Raw genomic sequence first — 15,918 nt, forward strand, 5'->3', positions numbered from 1 at the left:
CATGAGCTAATTTCTCTGTGGCCGATACCGCCACTGTCCCTTCAGTGTTTCAGCTTGCATGCCTTCTCCTATCCTACATCTCTCAGTTTCCTATCCCCCGACATGGACACTAGCGCAAGGCTGCCTCCGCTAGCGGCCCAGCTTTTTTCTATATTCTTTGGCAAACCTGCCCATCACTCACAGGATGGGCAAGCGATCCCTTTACTGAACAATTTTTGGAAATTCCAAGGGATAACATTTATGTCAAAAATACTTCTGGAACCAAGACTTCTAAAATTAAAAAAGAAAAGTGGAGCAAAATAGAATATCAGTTAGTTAGGTCATTGATTAATGCAGTAATTAAAGTGTGAGCTATGCATGTACAAAAAAAAAAATAATTCTCAGACCTCAGTCACACTTGATAGTCCACGGCTCAGCTGAAAATGCCACGAGCTAAAACTGCAATGGAATCCAGCATGAGCATTCAGCTTTCATTGATTCACACACCACAAGATTTTTATCTGCTTTCCCCCCATTTGGTTTTTCTTCCTTATATCCTAAAGCAGTAGGAAGACAAACAACTGTATAAAACTGAACTGTTTATTGCCTGGAGAAATTTTGTTTTCAAAACAACAACTTCCCTCTTTTCTCTCAGCTCTTTTGTGTTTTCTTGATCAGAGTTGTCAGCATGCCTGTGTAATTGCTGCTATCAAAGGCAGTGAAATTGTGCACTGCTAGAAAATAGAAAAATAGAGGCTGAATAGACAGTGGTGTCTCAATATAGCAGGTTCTTATCTCATAACTGAGAACAAACACAAAAATCTCTCCCTCTCTCTCCTTTCCCATGTTCTCTCCAGTTTTCTACCCCACTTTGTTGTCATGGTAACTGGCAGAGGGAGGTAAAGTGATGCTGCGAGGGGGGGTCTTGAGGAGCCCATATCTTCTCTCCCTCCTGGAGTGAACATCTTCATGCCTCCATACACCTAACACACACACAAACACACACTTTCAGTCAGTGTCATTAAAGGCTAGTGTTAGACACACTTGATGTCAAGAGGCATGTCCTGGCTTCATGTAGGCTACTGATGCAACAGAGATTTTTATACTGTATAATCAGAGATCATGGTCACAGAAATAAGACTCATTGTATTACCATGTTGATAGTGTTACAGAATTTCACACATTTCATGGTATACTGCCATGGTTTGCAAACATTTGGACAATGCCCACACTGCTGGGGCTAGCGTTTGGGGATCATTTAGATACGAGACACATGCTTTCCTGTGTCCATAAGATCAGTAAAAAAAAGCTGTTTTAAGCACTCAATGATGATTGAAGGTCAGATATGCACTTTCAATATAGATAATGTGTAATTTGCCATGTTTACATTGTGCATTCGCTAATACTAACGATAACACACTATACATGCAGTTGTCATAATATGCACCAGTTACCATCTGTTATTGTATTTTATGATGAATTTTGTGAAAACGTTTTTTTATCCTTTTTTTTTTTTCCTTTTTTTTTTTTAAGGAATCGATAGAGATGGTGGGTGTTTAAATGGGTGGCAACTCTACACTCATGTTGCCTCAACTGAGTGAAGAAATTAACTGGAAAAAGATGTTGGCATCAAAGTAGGCAGAGCACTGGGTCACACCCGCTGATTATGTAGACCAATGGCAGTAAGGTGTTTAACAGCCGACATGAAGTTTTCCTGAAAGTTTGCAAAACCACCGTAATGAACTCAAAAATACGTTTTGGCCAGATTTTGATTGAAATAACGTCACACCCATTCTTTCTTTGATTTCTCTAGAAGTGTATTGGCCCATTAAGTGTTAAACTTCTGAGCATAGCTTGTCCTGCACCACTTGTACTACAGACATGAATGAAACCTCAAATCGTTTGGTTGGTCTAGGAGAGGTGTACTACATTTAAGGCTCTTTTGACCTTAGTCAGTGAGTACGTTTACATGGGCAGTTATAATCGAACTACCGCAGGTTTTGCATTGTCAAGTTACAGTCTTCATCTCTCTGTCAAAGTATACGACACTATGCACAATCAGTGAAGAAAGGATGGCAGCTGAGGAAGTGACATAGATGTTTTCAAGTTGACCTTTTGCCTCATAGTAGCACGTCGAAAAAGTCAGCAACAGCAGACCCACACAACAGTCACAACAACAACATGGAAAACTTTACAGCCACATGCATTTCTTACATCCTTTACGTGTTGATTTTGGTGCAGATCAGACAAATGCTATCGGTTGTGCTTACAGTGATTTCCGGGGGCAGAAGACGGCACAATTTGCTCCTGGATTGTTCAAACTATACAAGCTCTGCTTTGCTTCACTTTCATCCTTGTAATCTCTGTGTAAAGCATAATAATAATGTTTAGACTGAGGACAGTTTTTGTGAGTAAATAGAAAAGTAAATATATGGTATGTCTATATTTCCTGGTGTCTCTTGTCTGAATCTAAACCATACTGAATCTGTAGCTGTCATTTGCTTCAGGCTGCATATTAAAAATAAAATCATGTTTTCTGCCTATGGAATCATGCTTTCTATGAATGGAATCCACATGAAATCTGTAAAAGATGCTTTTATAACCACTTGATGATAATTAAAAGATACTGCATGTGCAGTAAATAATGTGCTATTTGTAATGTTTAGCCTACATCCTGAATTCCTAGCACTAACGCTAGCATGCTAACCTTGGACATAGTATGCATCTGTTACCCTCTTTTATTGTATTGTATGATGCAATGTGTGAAAATAGTCCATGTAAGATCATGAAAAAGTTTTCATACTTGTTTTATTAAAGAAAGACATTTATCGCTGCTACAAAGATATGATGTGATATGAGTGTTACTATGGAAGACAGACAGGAGAATTAGTCAATGGACAGAACAATAGTAATTAGAGGCACATCAATGTGTCACATTGTGAACGGTTTACAGACTGCTGATCCGTCCAAAAAAGAACATTTCTAGAGTTTGCCATGTGTCATTGTGTTACAAACGAAATAAATCAGCCTCCGAAAGGGCACTTTAAAGGGAGAACAATCAAAGTAGCTATGCTGTACGATTGTTTCAGACAGAATTTCCAATAAAAATGACTTAAAAGATGAGTTCAGAATAAATATAATTTTTTAGCCCCACACCTTTCAGCAATCCAAAGCTGTCACAGTGGATGGTAAAGTCTGCGAAGGGAATAGGGCACAGGAGTGACCATTTCTGAATGAAACTAACCCACTGTGTTTATTTGTTGTTGCTGCTCTTTATCTTTGCTTTGTATTGCGTTCGACTTCCAGGTAAAATACACGTTGGGCGGCACCTCTGTTTTTATGAGCATGTGCATAGCGGCGAGGCCTATATAGAGCGCAACAGTCTGATTCCAGAAGTATAATGATAACTAATAAACATTTGAAGACAGACCTACATTGGGCTCCGAGGTTGTTTATCAATGACATATGCCTCTGTTGAAGCCATTTAAGGGTTTAAAGGCAGAAATGTGAAACTTATCATTTTATAAAAGCACTTACATTAATTCTTCTGTTAAAACTCATGTATTATTTGAGCTGTAAAGTTGTTTAAATTGTCATTTTTACAGTCATTTTAGGGTTTGTTAACATTAAATCATCATGGCTATAACTGTACACAGAAAAGGTTATTAAGTGATTTTATCACAATAAAACTTAATTTTTACGTTAAAAAATTGGCCCCATTTACTTCCATTGTAAGTGCTCCACTGTAACCCAGATTTATGCTTTTTTTTAAAGCAAAATTAATTTTTGTGATAATCAATATTATACCACAAATGCTGTCAATTAAGCTTAACTTGTACTGAACCCGGAACATTCTGTCACGTATTCTGTTTTTTGCATTGACTTTTATGTTGAAATTCTTGTTTAGTTCCCATGTTTCTGTTTCCTGTTAGTTTGTAGTCCTTTTGTAGTTTCATTTTATGATTTATGATTGTTTCCACAGGTGTTCCTCATTCCCTTGTTTGCCCCTGTGTATTTAAGCCCTTGTTTTCCCTGTTTCCTTTGTCAGTCTTTTCATGTATTACTCTGTTTGTTCCCTGTGATTTGTTTCTTTATGTTCTGCATTACCTGGTTTACTTTTGTTTTATTAAAGACGCTGCATTTAGATCCTCCATTCTCTCCTGACTCGTTACACATGCGTGTTTGATAGCAGAATTCCTGGCAAACAACTTCATTACTCATGGTACAGCAGAGAACGGTTCACCAATCAGAGAACTGCGGCCAACGAAGCCTGCAAAATTTTGCCTCAGATTGACCGCCCACTCCCATGATGCACTGTGACGTAATCAAGTCGTTCTCCACCCTTCACCCTTAAACTACTTATCTAATTGTACATCTCCAAATATTTTGCAATAAACATAAAATATATTGTTTCTATACTCATAATCAACAACCTAAAATCAATAATTTGATATTTTCCCACCATTTTTATTCAATTACATTATTTGCAATGTTTCATGGGATTGTTGTTTGTACCCTCGTGAAAGATAAGTACACAGCCTTGTCCCTTTGTCTTTTTTTCCGAGTTTCGAATACTTTATTTCCTCAAAACAAAGTTTGCGATGTTGTGATTCACCTTGGAGCTGGATGGTTTGGTTTATGGCTTAGAACTCTTTTTATGGAGGATTTGATGAAAAGCCTATGCAAAAAAGGAATAAGGAAAATACTTCTGGAAACAAGATGTTGAATATCTGGGTGGGGCACTGTTGCCCTCTCTTGTGGATTGATTAAAGTGTTTACATGCTAGATGGAACTAGAGGTGCACAGATACTACTCAGTAGTACTTGTATCGGGCCGATACTGGGGGGTAAATACTTGTAGTCTGTATCATAGTCATAATTTCAATAACAAGCTATCAAACAGACGTCGAACTCAGTCAGGCTCAACGCAACAAAACCAGAACAATCAATCAATACTAAAGCTGCACTATCCTCTCTGTTAATGTACAGAACAATATGGATAAAATAACAACAAGCATGAATAACGTGTACGTGTTAGCTGGGATACTTTTAAAGGTAAGCTACACCCTATTAAAACAGTCCTGAATTGTCATTTTGAATTACTGAAAACACTAATATTGGCAATATCAAGATATCAAATGAATATGAAATGGCATAGGTTTACAAACACAAAACTAGTCGTATTGGTACTCAGTATTGGTCGATACCCAAATCTAGGTACTTGATACTTGTATCGGGCTTCAAAAATTGGTATCGGTGCACCTCTAGATGGAACCAGTCTATAACCGCATTATATAGGTCTGTTAGTTTGATTTGGAAAAAAACAGACAGGTACGATTTCAGTCGGACTAACGGTTTACATGACATTTTAAAAAGATGAATTATTGCTTTAGCCCAACTTTTAAAGTGCATGTAAATGCACTCAGTAAGCATGAGCAACCACTTAACCACACAGAACACATTAGCAATCACATAGCAATGTCCTGGTAACCACCCACAGACAAGCTCCGCTTACATTTTCTTCTGAAAATATAACAATCTAGTACTTTTTTTTATTTTATTTTTTCTCCCCTTTTGCTCCCCAGTTTGGCATGCCCAGTTCCCAATGCGCTCTAAGTCCTCGTGGTGGTGTAGTGACTCGCCTCAGTCCGGGTGGCGGAGGACGAATCTCAGTTGCCACCGCATCTGAGACAGTCAATCCGCACATTTTATCACGTGGCTTGTTGAGCGGCATCCACGCACAACTTACCACGCGACCCTCCGAGAGCGAGAACCACATTATAGCGACCACGAGGAGGTTGACCCTACGTGACTCTACCCACCCTAGCAACTGGGCCAATTAGTTGCTTAGGAAGCCTGACTGGATTCACTCAGCACACCCTGGATTTGAACTTGCGACTCCAGGTGTGGTAGTCAGCATCTTTCCTTGCTGAGCTACAAAGGCCCCCCACAATCTAGTATTATATACTAGGTAATGTAATTTCTTCACATTTAAATAGTCCCTAAAACACGTCTTTTCGGGGCACTCTGTTTTACGTTGATGGGTAAGAGAGAAAGATGTGAAGAGGAGTAGTAAAGGAGATGGAAAGGGACAGAGAGAGAAAGTGTGAGGAGAAAGGTGGTGGTGGAGGACAGATAATCTAAAGCTATTCGATGGCATTAAAGAACTCCTAATGCAAGAATCCATTTATTGACTCTAGTACAGATTAAAGGTTGTGGGTTTTGTGTGTTGAAGCTATTATATAATTCATCCTCTGATGGGTTTTTTCCACATTGGCAGTTTTTTTTATTCACGAAAATCTTGTATTATTTGTCACTGTTGTGTGTGTCTCTGCCTACATGTGCAATTCCCTTCACATTTTTTTCTTTCTCCATTTCCCTGCCTTTCATGGGCTTTCTTCAGTCTTTCTTCCCATGTTAATCACACAAAGACAGTGAACACTTCTTCACTGCACAGTGCTTTCAAGGCATACCTCCTCATTATGCACATTTCCAATGTCACCTGATAGATTTAATTTGAATCTAGAATTCATTTGAATCTTGGGTAGGCTCAAATTTCATGTCCAGGTAGAGTAAGGTTGCCAACTGTACTGTATTAGCCGGGACAACACATATTTTGCCGAAATGAAGACAATCCGTACAGAGCGCCAATTGTCCCGTATTTAAGCGGCGAAACGCTCGAGGCCACCCAACATCCCCACAAATTTGGCATGTTACTTGTCCTACACCATTTGTATGGACATAGTCAATGGTATATTGTACGTTGGTGCCAGTGATATAGACATATTATGGTTTACCTTCAACTGTCTGCTGTCTCACAAAACACCTGTTTCCATGCACGTTTTCCTCCTCTTTCCAGCCCTGAGCTCAGTGTGAGTCTTCCTCTGATTGGGTACAGATTAAAGCTGTCTTTGACCTCACAGCTGGAGCAGGAACAGAACTCATAAATCCATTCAGATTTGAACATCAGAACCGGTGACTCCAATCACATAAAACACTGTCATGACACCTTCACCAGAGCCTGAGAGCACCTAGAGAACACAATTAGTCAAACTTTAAAAAAATTTAAAACATGCAATGAAATATACTGTAGCTTTACAGCACTTCAGGTGTTTAAAATAAATCTGAATACTACAGAGGGAGTATGCAAAATACAATATTCAGTCTTAGTACAGATTCTGAATGTACTCTTTATATGTTAGGGAGAGTGGGGTAAGATGCGTAAGTGGGTTCACTCAAAAAAATGATTTTTGGAGGCCGTTCACTTTATTTAAATTATTAATTTGGATTTAACACCATTGTATCAGGTTTTTTGTTCAAACATGAGTGCATCATGTTAAACAGACTTGAATAGGTGACTTTTTGGCATAACTCGATGTGTTCATTTTGAAAGAGCTTGTTTCAATCAAGCTTGTTCAAATAGTGCTACTTTTTCTTTCCTTTTTTTTCGATTGAGGTGTTTTTCCAGATTTTACATTGGACATCAAATAGCGACCAAACCAAAACTGTTTATCATACAAAAGTAAACAAAATTATCCTCAAAATCAAAGAATGAACCGCATAGGACCAACAATATGTAACATTATTAACATCACATCAGCTGAATAGGACAATTGACCATTTTGGTTTCTAAATTCATTTTGGTGATTTTTTGCTCTTAACTGCATAACACACATTGTGGTCGGTACAAACCATGTTTACCATTTTTTTACTATAATGTTTTGCCTAGATCATGGTTTTCAAGGATGAGGGGGTGTCAAGCAGTACAACAAGCAAAAACAAGAGTTTGGTTGTGACTGTCGCTTGTATTTGTGTGTGTGTGAGCTGAGGTCTGAGCAGTCTAGCGTGCTCAAGTGCTGTCTTTGTTTCTGATTTAAAAATGAATGAGACTGTAAAAGCGACTACATTCCTGGGAAGGATGATAAGGAAGGATGAGAACAGAGAACAAGAAGAGATATCTAGTCCTGATAAAGAAGAGTTTTTGATTAAAGAACACAATGTTCCACATTATATTTTAATGCTGTACATAAATAAACCGTGTTATGATGCTTGTCAGCTGTTCGGCAGAATGTGGTTTATTTCAGAGTACATGAACTTTCGAAAACAACGTGTGATCACGTTGGTGAAATGTGGTCTCTATATGACAGATCGTTCTGGGGGAGGATTTAAAAAATAAGAGGGCTTGGTAACATCAGCAAACCTCTACAGTGCGAGTAAATCATTTGGAAATGCAACCTAATTAAAAATGTACTATGTAATAAATTTTCAGTGTAACACCAAGATCCTTTCACTGTGTTTTGTGTTGCATTACTGCTTACTCTGATGGAAATTTACATTATGGATTGAATGTCTGGAGTTGTCACGTATGTGGCACCATCACCTTAGTTTTGCCGTGATATTTAGTCGAGATGTGATATTTTGGTGAAACTTTTCCACTGACCTTTTTTTTTTTTAACAACTTCTCTGTTTTACTGCATATGGCACTATAGGCTATAACACATCTATGCAGGGGTTTGGTGAAACCTGTGAAAACCCCTGCCCTAGAAACCTAATGTTAACATATGAATAGTATTAGTATAAAACAGTAATAATTACAGCTATGAGACATCAAGGTTTGCCCAGGACAGTTCTGGTTCCATGATTTGTGTCCTGGAGTCCCAACAATAAAACTATAAGAAAATTGAAATATATATAAATGTAAAAATTAACACTGTTAATTTAGATTGAATTTCATTGCCGTTTCGCAATTAATCGCAAATATCAATATATGCTGAAAAAGGCCTCCCAATAAAGATAATTAGATATGAATAATACAAATAATTCAAGTTATTAAATAATATATATATATAATTGATTCTATTTTTTTACATTTAATAACTTGAATTATGATACAAAAATTTGAATTACAAAAAATAAATTGAATTATGTATACATTAATTCAGATAATCAGATGTTGAGGCGTGCTGACTGCCCCCTGCTGACGCAGCTCTTAAAAACGCAAAGTTACATGTTCTTCAAGCTTGAATTGCTCCAAAGATAGGAAAATATGAACTTTTATTAAATAATTTACATACGGGTCAGGAGGCATGATAAATTGGGTTAAATAGTTTTAACATGTAAAAAAAAAAAAAAAAACTTTATCGGACTGAAACACTGCACTTCTTTAAAATAATGCAAGCACTTAAATGTTATATGTGGAATTCTATTTCATTATATATATATTTTTCTGTTAAATATGTGTAGCTGACATGAAATTTCAAACAGTGACAGCTTGTATTATTATTCTACAGGCATTAAGAAGACATTATAATTGATAAATACTGCTAAAATGTGATTAAAAAATGAAAAACTAATGGTAAAATATACAGGTTCACATACTAAATAGTGTACATCATATATACACTACCGGTCAAAAGTTTTAAAACACTTACTCATTCTTTATATTTTTTTTTTCTTCACATTTTATGGAATAACATAAATAGAACTAAGGGAATTATGTTGTGACTAAACAAAATCCAAAATAAATCAAAACTGTGTTATATTTTATCATCTTCAAAGTAGTCACCCTTTGCCTAGAATTTGCAGACATGTACTCTTGACATTTACTCAACCAACTTCTTGAGGTATCACCCTGGGATGCTTTTTAAACAGTATTGAAGGAGTTCCCATCTATGTTGGGCACTTATTGGCTGCTTTTCTTTATTATTTGGTCCAAGTCATCAATTTTTTTTTTTTTTAATTACATTTTAGTTTTATAATGAAATAAATTAATATGGTGGCACAATTATATTTTTGTCTACAAAAGTCATTTCAAACATTTAAGCATACGCTTTCAGATCAAAAGATTTTTAAGATCATGAGAAACATTTCAGTCAAGTGTTTCAAAACTTTTGACCGGTAGTGTATATATAAATTAATGCTATATTTACCTAAATATTTTCTTAATAAAACATTTTGGTACATAATAAATGTATATACACTGGTGGGCAAAAGTTTGGAATAATGTACAGATTTTGCTCTTATGGAAAGAAATTGGTACTTTTATTCACCAAAGTGGCATTCAGCTGATCACAATGAATAGTCAGGACATTAATAACGTGAAAAATTACTATTACAATTTGATTTTTTTTTAACTACTTCAGAGAATTCTCATCAAAAATCCTCCACGTGCAGAAATGACAGCTTTGCAGATCCTTGGCATTGTAGCTGTCAGTTTGTCCAGATACTCAGGTGACATTTCACCCCACACTTCCTGTAGCACTTGCCATAGATGTGGCTTGTCTTGTCGGACACTTCTCACACACCTTACAGTCTAGCTGATCCCACAAAAGCTCAATGGGGTTGAGATCCATAACACTCTTTTCCAATTATCTGTTGTCCAATGTCTGTGTTTCTTTGCCCACTCTAACCTTTTCTTTTTGTTTTTCTGTTTCAAAAGTCACTTTTTCTTTGCAATTCTTCCCATAAGGCCTGCACCCCTGAGTCTTCTCTTTACTGTTGTACATGAAACTGGTGTTGAGCGGGTAGAATTCAATGAAGCTGTCAGCTGAGGACATGTGAGGTGTCTATTTCTCAAACTAGAGACTCTGATGTACTTATCCTCTTGTTTAGTTGTACATCTGGGCTTCCTCTTTCTGTCCTTGTTAGAGCCAGTTGTCCTTTGTCTTTGAAGACTGTAGTGTACACCTTCATTCCTCAAAACAATGATTTACTGATGAGTTTCTAGAGAAAGCCATTTTTGACCTAATATCGACCTTAAGACATGCCAGTCGATTGCATACTGTGGCAACTAAAAAACAAACACAAAGACAATGTTAAGCTTCATTTAACGAACCAAATAGCTTTCAGCTGTGTTTGATATAATGGCAAGTGATTTTCTAGTACCAAATTAGCAATTTAGCATGATTAATCAAGGATAAGGTGTTGGAGTGATGGCTGCTGGAAATGGGGCCTGTCTAGATTTGATCAAAAATGACTTTTTTCAAATTCTGGTTTGATTCAAGTGATGGTGCTGTTTTTTACATCAGTAATGTCCTCACTATACTTTGTTATCAGTTGAATACCACTTTGGTGAATAAAAGTACCAATTTCCTTCCGAAACAGCGAAATATGTACATTATTCCAGACTTTTGGCCACCAGTATATATATAGTAAAATGTCACACAGAGACTTCAGTGAAAATTTTCAAGTGATGACACAAACAATTTTTTGAATCAGAGTTTTGAGTTAATTCAGTGAAGTGGAGAGTTTTAATTGATTCATGGCTGCTCAATGACTTGAACTTACCAACTCTTACCAAGTTTTGCTGCTGAAGTTTAAATCATAAATGCTATTAAAATATATCTGTCTTAATACTTTCATACTAAAACATTTTAACACATGTAACATCTTGTCTTAATGCTCTTATACTTATGAGTCACAAGACAAGGAAGGATCATAAAACTAGTCTAAAGGCACCCTATTTAGAAAACATAATGGCCAAAATGCACATTAAAGTCATTGCAATACTCACTATACATGTTGCCCAGCACTATAAAAAGAGCCTTCTTTGAGAGCCAACCAGCTTAAATGCCATAAAAGATTGTAGAGTGTTTTCTGTTTTGCAGTGCCTCACAAACATATGTAATCAATCTCTCTCTCTCTCTCTCTCTCTCTCTCTCTCTCTCTCTCTCTCTCTCTCTCTCTTGTGTGTGTGTGTGTGTGTGTGTGTGTGTGTGTGTCTCTCACTCTTTCAGTCAAACTCTGGTACAGAAATAGCCCTAATGGCACACAGTAACTGAGGTGTACAATCTAAACTGTTGCTATGGGGAAAGAGAAGAGAATGGGTTGACTGCGATTAGCTGCTACCAAATTAATAAGCAGGATGTACGACCCAGGTTACTGTTTCAAAGGTACAAGTTACCATGTAGCCTAAATAAGGGACAAATTATGTCAATGGAAGAAATGGCCCCATTGAAAACAACCTAAGGTGGTTAGCTGGTCTCCCAGCCTGGTCAAGCTGAGTCAGATTTGTTAGTTATGGAAGGGATTTGGGCACTTTTTGAGCACTTCAACAGGGAGAGGAAGTGTTTTTTCTGCTGCTGCCCAGTTGTCATATTCTCCCTTTCTCTCTTTCAGGATTCTGCTGACGGTGGTGGTGATATTCCGTATCCTAATTGTCGCCATTGTAGGCGAGACAGTGTACGAGGACGAGCAGACCATGTTTATCTGCAACACCCTCCAACCGGGATGCAACCAGGCCTGCTACGACAAGGCCTTTCCCATCTCTCACATCCGATACTGGGTCTTCCAGATCATTCTTGTTTGCACACCCAGCCTTTGCTTCATCACCTATTCAGTGCACCAGTCAGCCAAACAGCGGGACCGCCGCTACTCTTTCCTCTACCCAATTATGGAGAGGGACTACAGCCGTGAGGGAGCTCGCAAACTGCGCAACATCAACGGCATCTTGGTGCAGCACCCTGACAGTGGCGGGGGAAAGGATGAACCTGATTGCTTAGAGGTGAAGGAGATCCCAAATGCACCAAGAGGCCTCCTTCATGGCAAGAGCTCCAAGGTACGCCGACAAGAGGGCATCTCTCGCTTCTATATAATCCAGGTAGTTTTCCGCAATGCACTGGAAATAGGCTTTTTGGCAGGGCAGTACTTTCTTTACGGCTTCAGTGTTCCAGGCATCTTCGAGTGTGACCGCTACCCTTGCCTGAAGGAAGTGGAGTGCTATGTATCACGACCCACTGAGAAGACCGTGTTCCTGGTGTTTATGTTTGCGGTGAGTGGCATCTGTGTTGTGCTTAACCTCGCCGAGCTCAACCACCTGGGCTGGAGGAAAATCAAGGCGGCCATTCGAGGAGTGCAAGCCCGCAGGAAGTCCATCTGTGAGATCCGCAAAAAGGACATGGCCCACCTGTCACAGCCCCCAAACCTGGGCAGGACCCAGTCTAGTGAGTCTGCGTATGTCTGATGTCCATTTATCCAAATATGGTATGTGGAGTGGAATGGAGGGTGGAATGCTGGAATGACTTACCTTGCTTGTAATAATTGATGAGGATGGGCTCTACATAGGCACATCTCTTTCCCACAAGCCACTCCCTCCCTCTTTATGCCATGTTACAATGTGTAAGGAAGTTTGCACAGTGTTGGGGTTCTGCAAGAGCATGTGGAGGCGAAGCTGAGAAGAGGAATTTTTCAGTTCCACTCTGGAAATTCTCAAACTGGATACAAGAATCGGTGGAAGGGCGAGGAGTGGAAGGGACAACTCTGGGAGGTGATGTAAGTTTAATGCAGAATGTTAAGGAAATGACAACATCTGGGATTGTTTTCCTTCTGTTCTTACTCTCAGATCCTGAGAAAAGAGGATAGCATCACAAGAACCTTTAACTATTCTGAATCGTTGTTGCTGAGTGGGTGCTAGAAGAAGCATACTGTTTTGGTTTGCTCTCCTGGCAGCGAATCAGTCTAAAGCAAACAAAAGGGGGATATAAACATTGTAACAGCAGTGGCACCTTCACTTTGTACACATGATTGAACAAACTAATCTCTCTCTCCTTATAGTAGAATTTGAAATGACATGAAAGACTATTACTAAACCTCTGGAGAAAGCCTGCCCTTCCACAAAGACCCCCACTGTTACGTGTTCCAGTCGAGCATTCCTCCCTCTTGTGGTGTATGAAAGTGTTTATATGTATGTATGTGACCAAATTTGAAAGAATTTCCAGATCCCAGATTCCTTTTTGTTCATTTTATGATTACATGTCTTTCGCAAATGTTGGTGCCATCCATTTAAATGAATTATTTGTTTCAGATTGTTGTATATAACTTGACATGTAGTTAAAAGATTATTACAAAGTTAGATGATTTATCTTTACTGGGAAAAGGAGCCAGAATAAAGGGTTTTTCAAAGGTTGAAAAGATTTTCCATGCATCAAGATTGTTTATTTAAGATATTTTGTATAAGATGACATTGAATTTTTATCAGCACAAAAGGTTGGTGTGAAGGTATCTTTTAAAAGGCATGTTTACAAAGCTCTACCTATCGAATGAATGAAATGTGGTGTTCAGCGTGCGTTTACATAAAAAGGAACAATTCAGTTTTTATTAGCTTTTTTCTTCTCGTCACGTATTTATGGGCATGCCATTATAATAAAAGAAGAAGCTTCGAAAAAATACATGTATACGTTGCACTTTGTGAGACGGGAAGTGTGGATAAGAGAAGGAACTCACTCTGGGAAGGACTTTAGTGGTTAGAAAGGGAGCCTTTTGGATTATTCCACCCTAAATCAGATCTATGACAAGTATATATAGGGTCGTATACATATGTGTGCCGCTGTGATCCCCTGTGTGCCTTTGTTTACACAGTGTGGGATAAAGCAGTGTGTAACTTCTCTCACAAACACACAAAACACTAAGTTGTTCATTCAGACAATATTAGCACTAGCTTATTAGCTTAAACCCACTTAATAAAGTACTTGTGCCTAAACTGCCCTGACTCCACTCTGCACATGCACATAAAACAACAGTATAGACAAAACACAGCACAACTAATGCGGACAGGCTCGCTGATATACCGCAGTACCTGTCAGGGAATATACAGAGAGGGGTGACGTGGTAAGGAACATTTCAAAACCCAGCAACACAATGTGTCCTGACTACACAAAGAGTTTTGCAGGAAAGTGTTTGTTTAGGTTTAGTCTGACATGAACTGCAGTTTCTGAATCAAACCAGAAGTCAGTGTAAGGAAGGATATTGTCATTCACACCTACATTGAAACATTATGATAGATGGTAAATGAGGCCTCCCTAGCATGTTGCATTTGTTTTATTGCAATTTAAAACAAGTCATAAAGAAACCGTAAAACCACCTAAACACTTCGTCAAAATTAACACTCGGCAAGCAGCAAATGCAAGTATAAACTGGATTTGGCTAATCTATAAAAAAGCTAATCACCAATTGGTGGGTAACTTTATTAGGAACTGCAAAAATACTGCAATTAAATGACCATAATCTGACCCTAGCTGATGTATGTGATGTGAGCGATAAAAGTCACACAAATCGTAAGCCACCAAAGAGAAAATATGAGGAACAAAATTATATGTTTTTGTGAAAGATGCAGTTTCACCAAGAAATGGAGGCTGTCTCATCTCATATACAGTATGATGTGGTGAAATACACAAAATGCAAGGAAAAAATAGCAAAGTATTTCCATTGTCATAAGGATGAAAACGTATATATATATATATATATATATATATATATATATAGTGTAGTATAGAGTGCAGTAGTGCAGAGATTGCACACTTCACCTTTCCTGTATAAATGATATGTTAGGAATATAGCCATCAAAATGTAGGGTAATAGGGACAACTTTTGGGACCAATCACATGCTGTATTTGTCTCTCACTCTCACTGTACCTTCTCTTGTTTTTGTATTCCACTTTTTTTATGCTGGTCCATGAAAAATTTGATTCTACCAAAATCATAATCTCTGTAACTATGCAACATAAATGTGCATCTTTTACAGACAGATGATTTTAAAGTGCAGTTCAGAGATAATGGATATTGCTTCCCCAAGTGAGATCTTCCTCATGTGCTTTAATCCACTCTTCTCCTCAGTTTTTTTTATATAATCTATATCAAGGTTTGAGTAGTAGAAAAAAAAAAATGGAATTTTATGCAAAGTTTTCCTTTTTATTTGTTTTAGCTTGTGAATTATGTTTTTGTGTGTCAGTCTTTTTATACATTGTTGTAATATGAGGGTAACAGGGATATTTAAGAGCAGAACTGTTTTTATTATTATAATTGAAATCACCCGTGAGGCTGAAAATGTGGCTTTTCTTGCCAAAGTACTGTAATATGCAACTTCATAACGAACTGGGTTTCAGTGATGAGCTGTTCAATTACGGTAAATGCGTGTTTAATTGATATGAAAAAGCATGTTCTTTGT

At 37.8% G+C, this 15,918-nt stretch overlaps 1 protein-coding gene across 1 annotated transcript in view; it reads left to right on the forward strand.

The window, feature by feature from the left end:
* Window positions 1-15,186, forward strand: part of LOC127429510 (gap junction delta-2 protein) — a 44,905-nt gene extending 29,719 nt beyond the window's left edge. Inside the window, exon 2 of the mRNA XM_051678557.1 lies at window positions 12,096-15,186. Within this exon, the coding sequence (XP_051534517.1) occupies window positions 12,096-12,939 (844 nt within the window). The 3' untranslated portion in view covers window positions 12,940-15,186. The remainder of the gene's footprint in view (window positions 1-12,095) is intronic.
* Window positions 15,187-15,918: the final 732 nt, after the last annotated feature.

The sequence above is a fragment of the Myxocyprinus asiaticus genome, chromosome 39, assembly GCF_019703515.2.
Source record: "Myxocyprinus asiaticus isolate MX2 ecotype Aquarium Trade chromosome 39, UBuf_Myxa_2, whole genome shotgun sequence".
NCBI lineage: Eukaryota > Metazoa > Chordata > Actinopteri > Cypriniformes > Catostomidae > Myxocyprinus > Myxocyprinus asiaticus.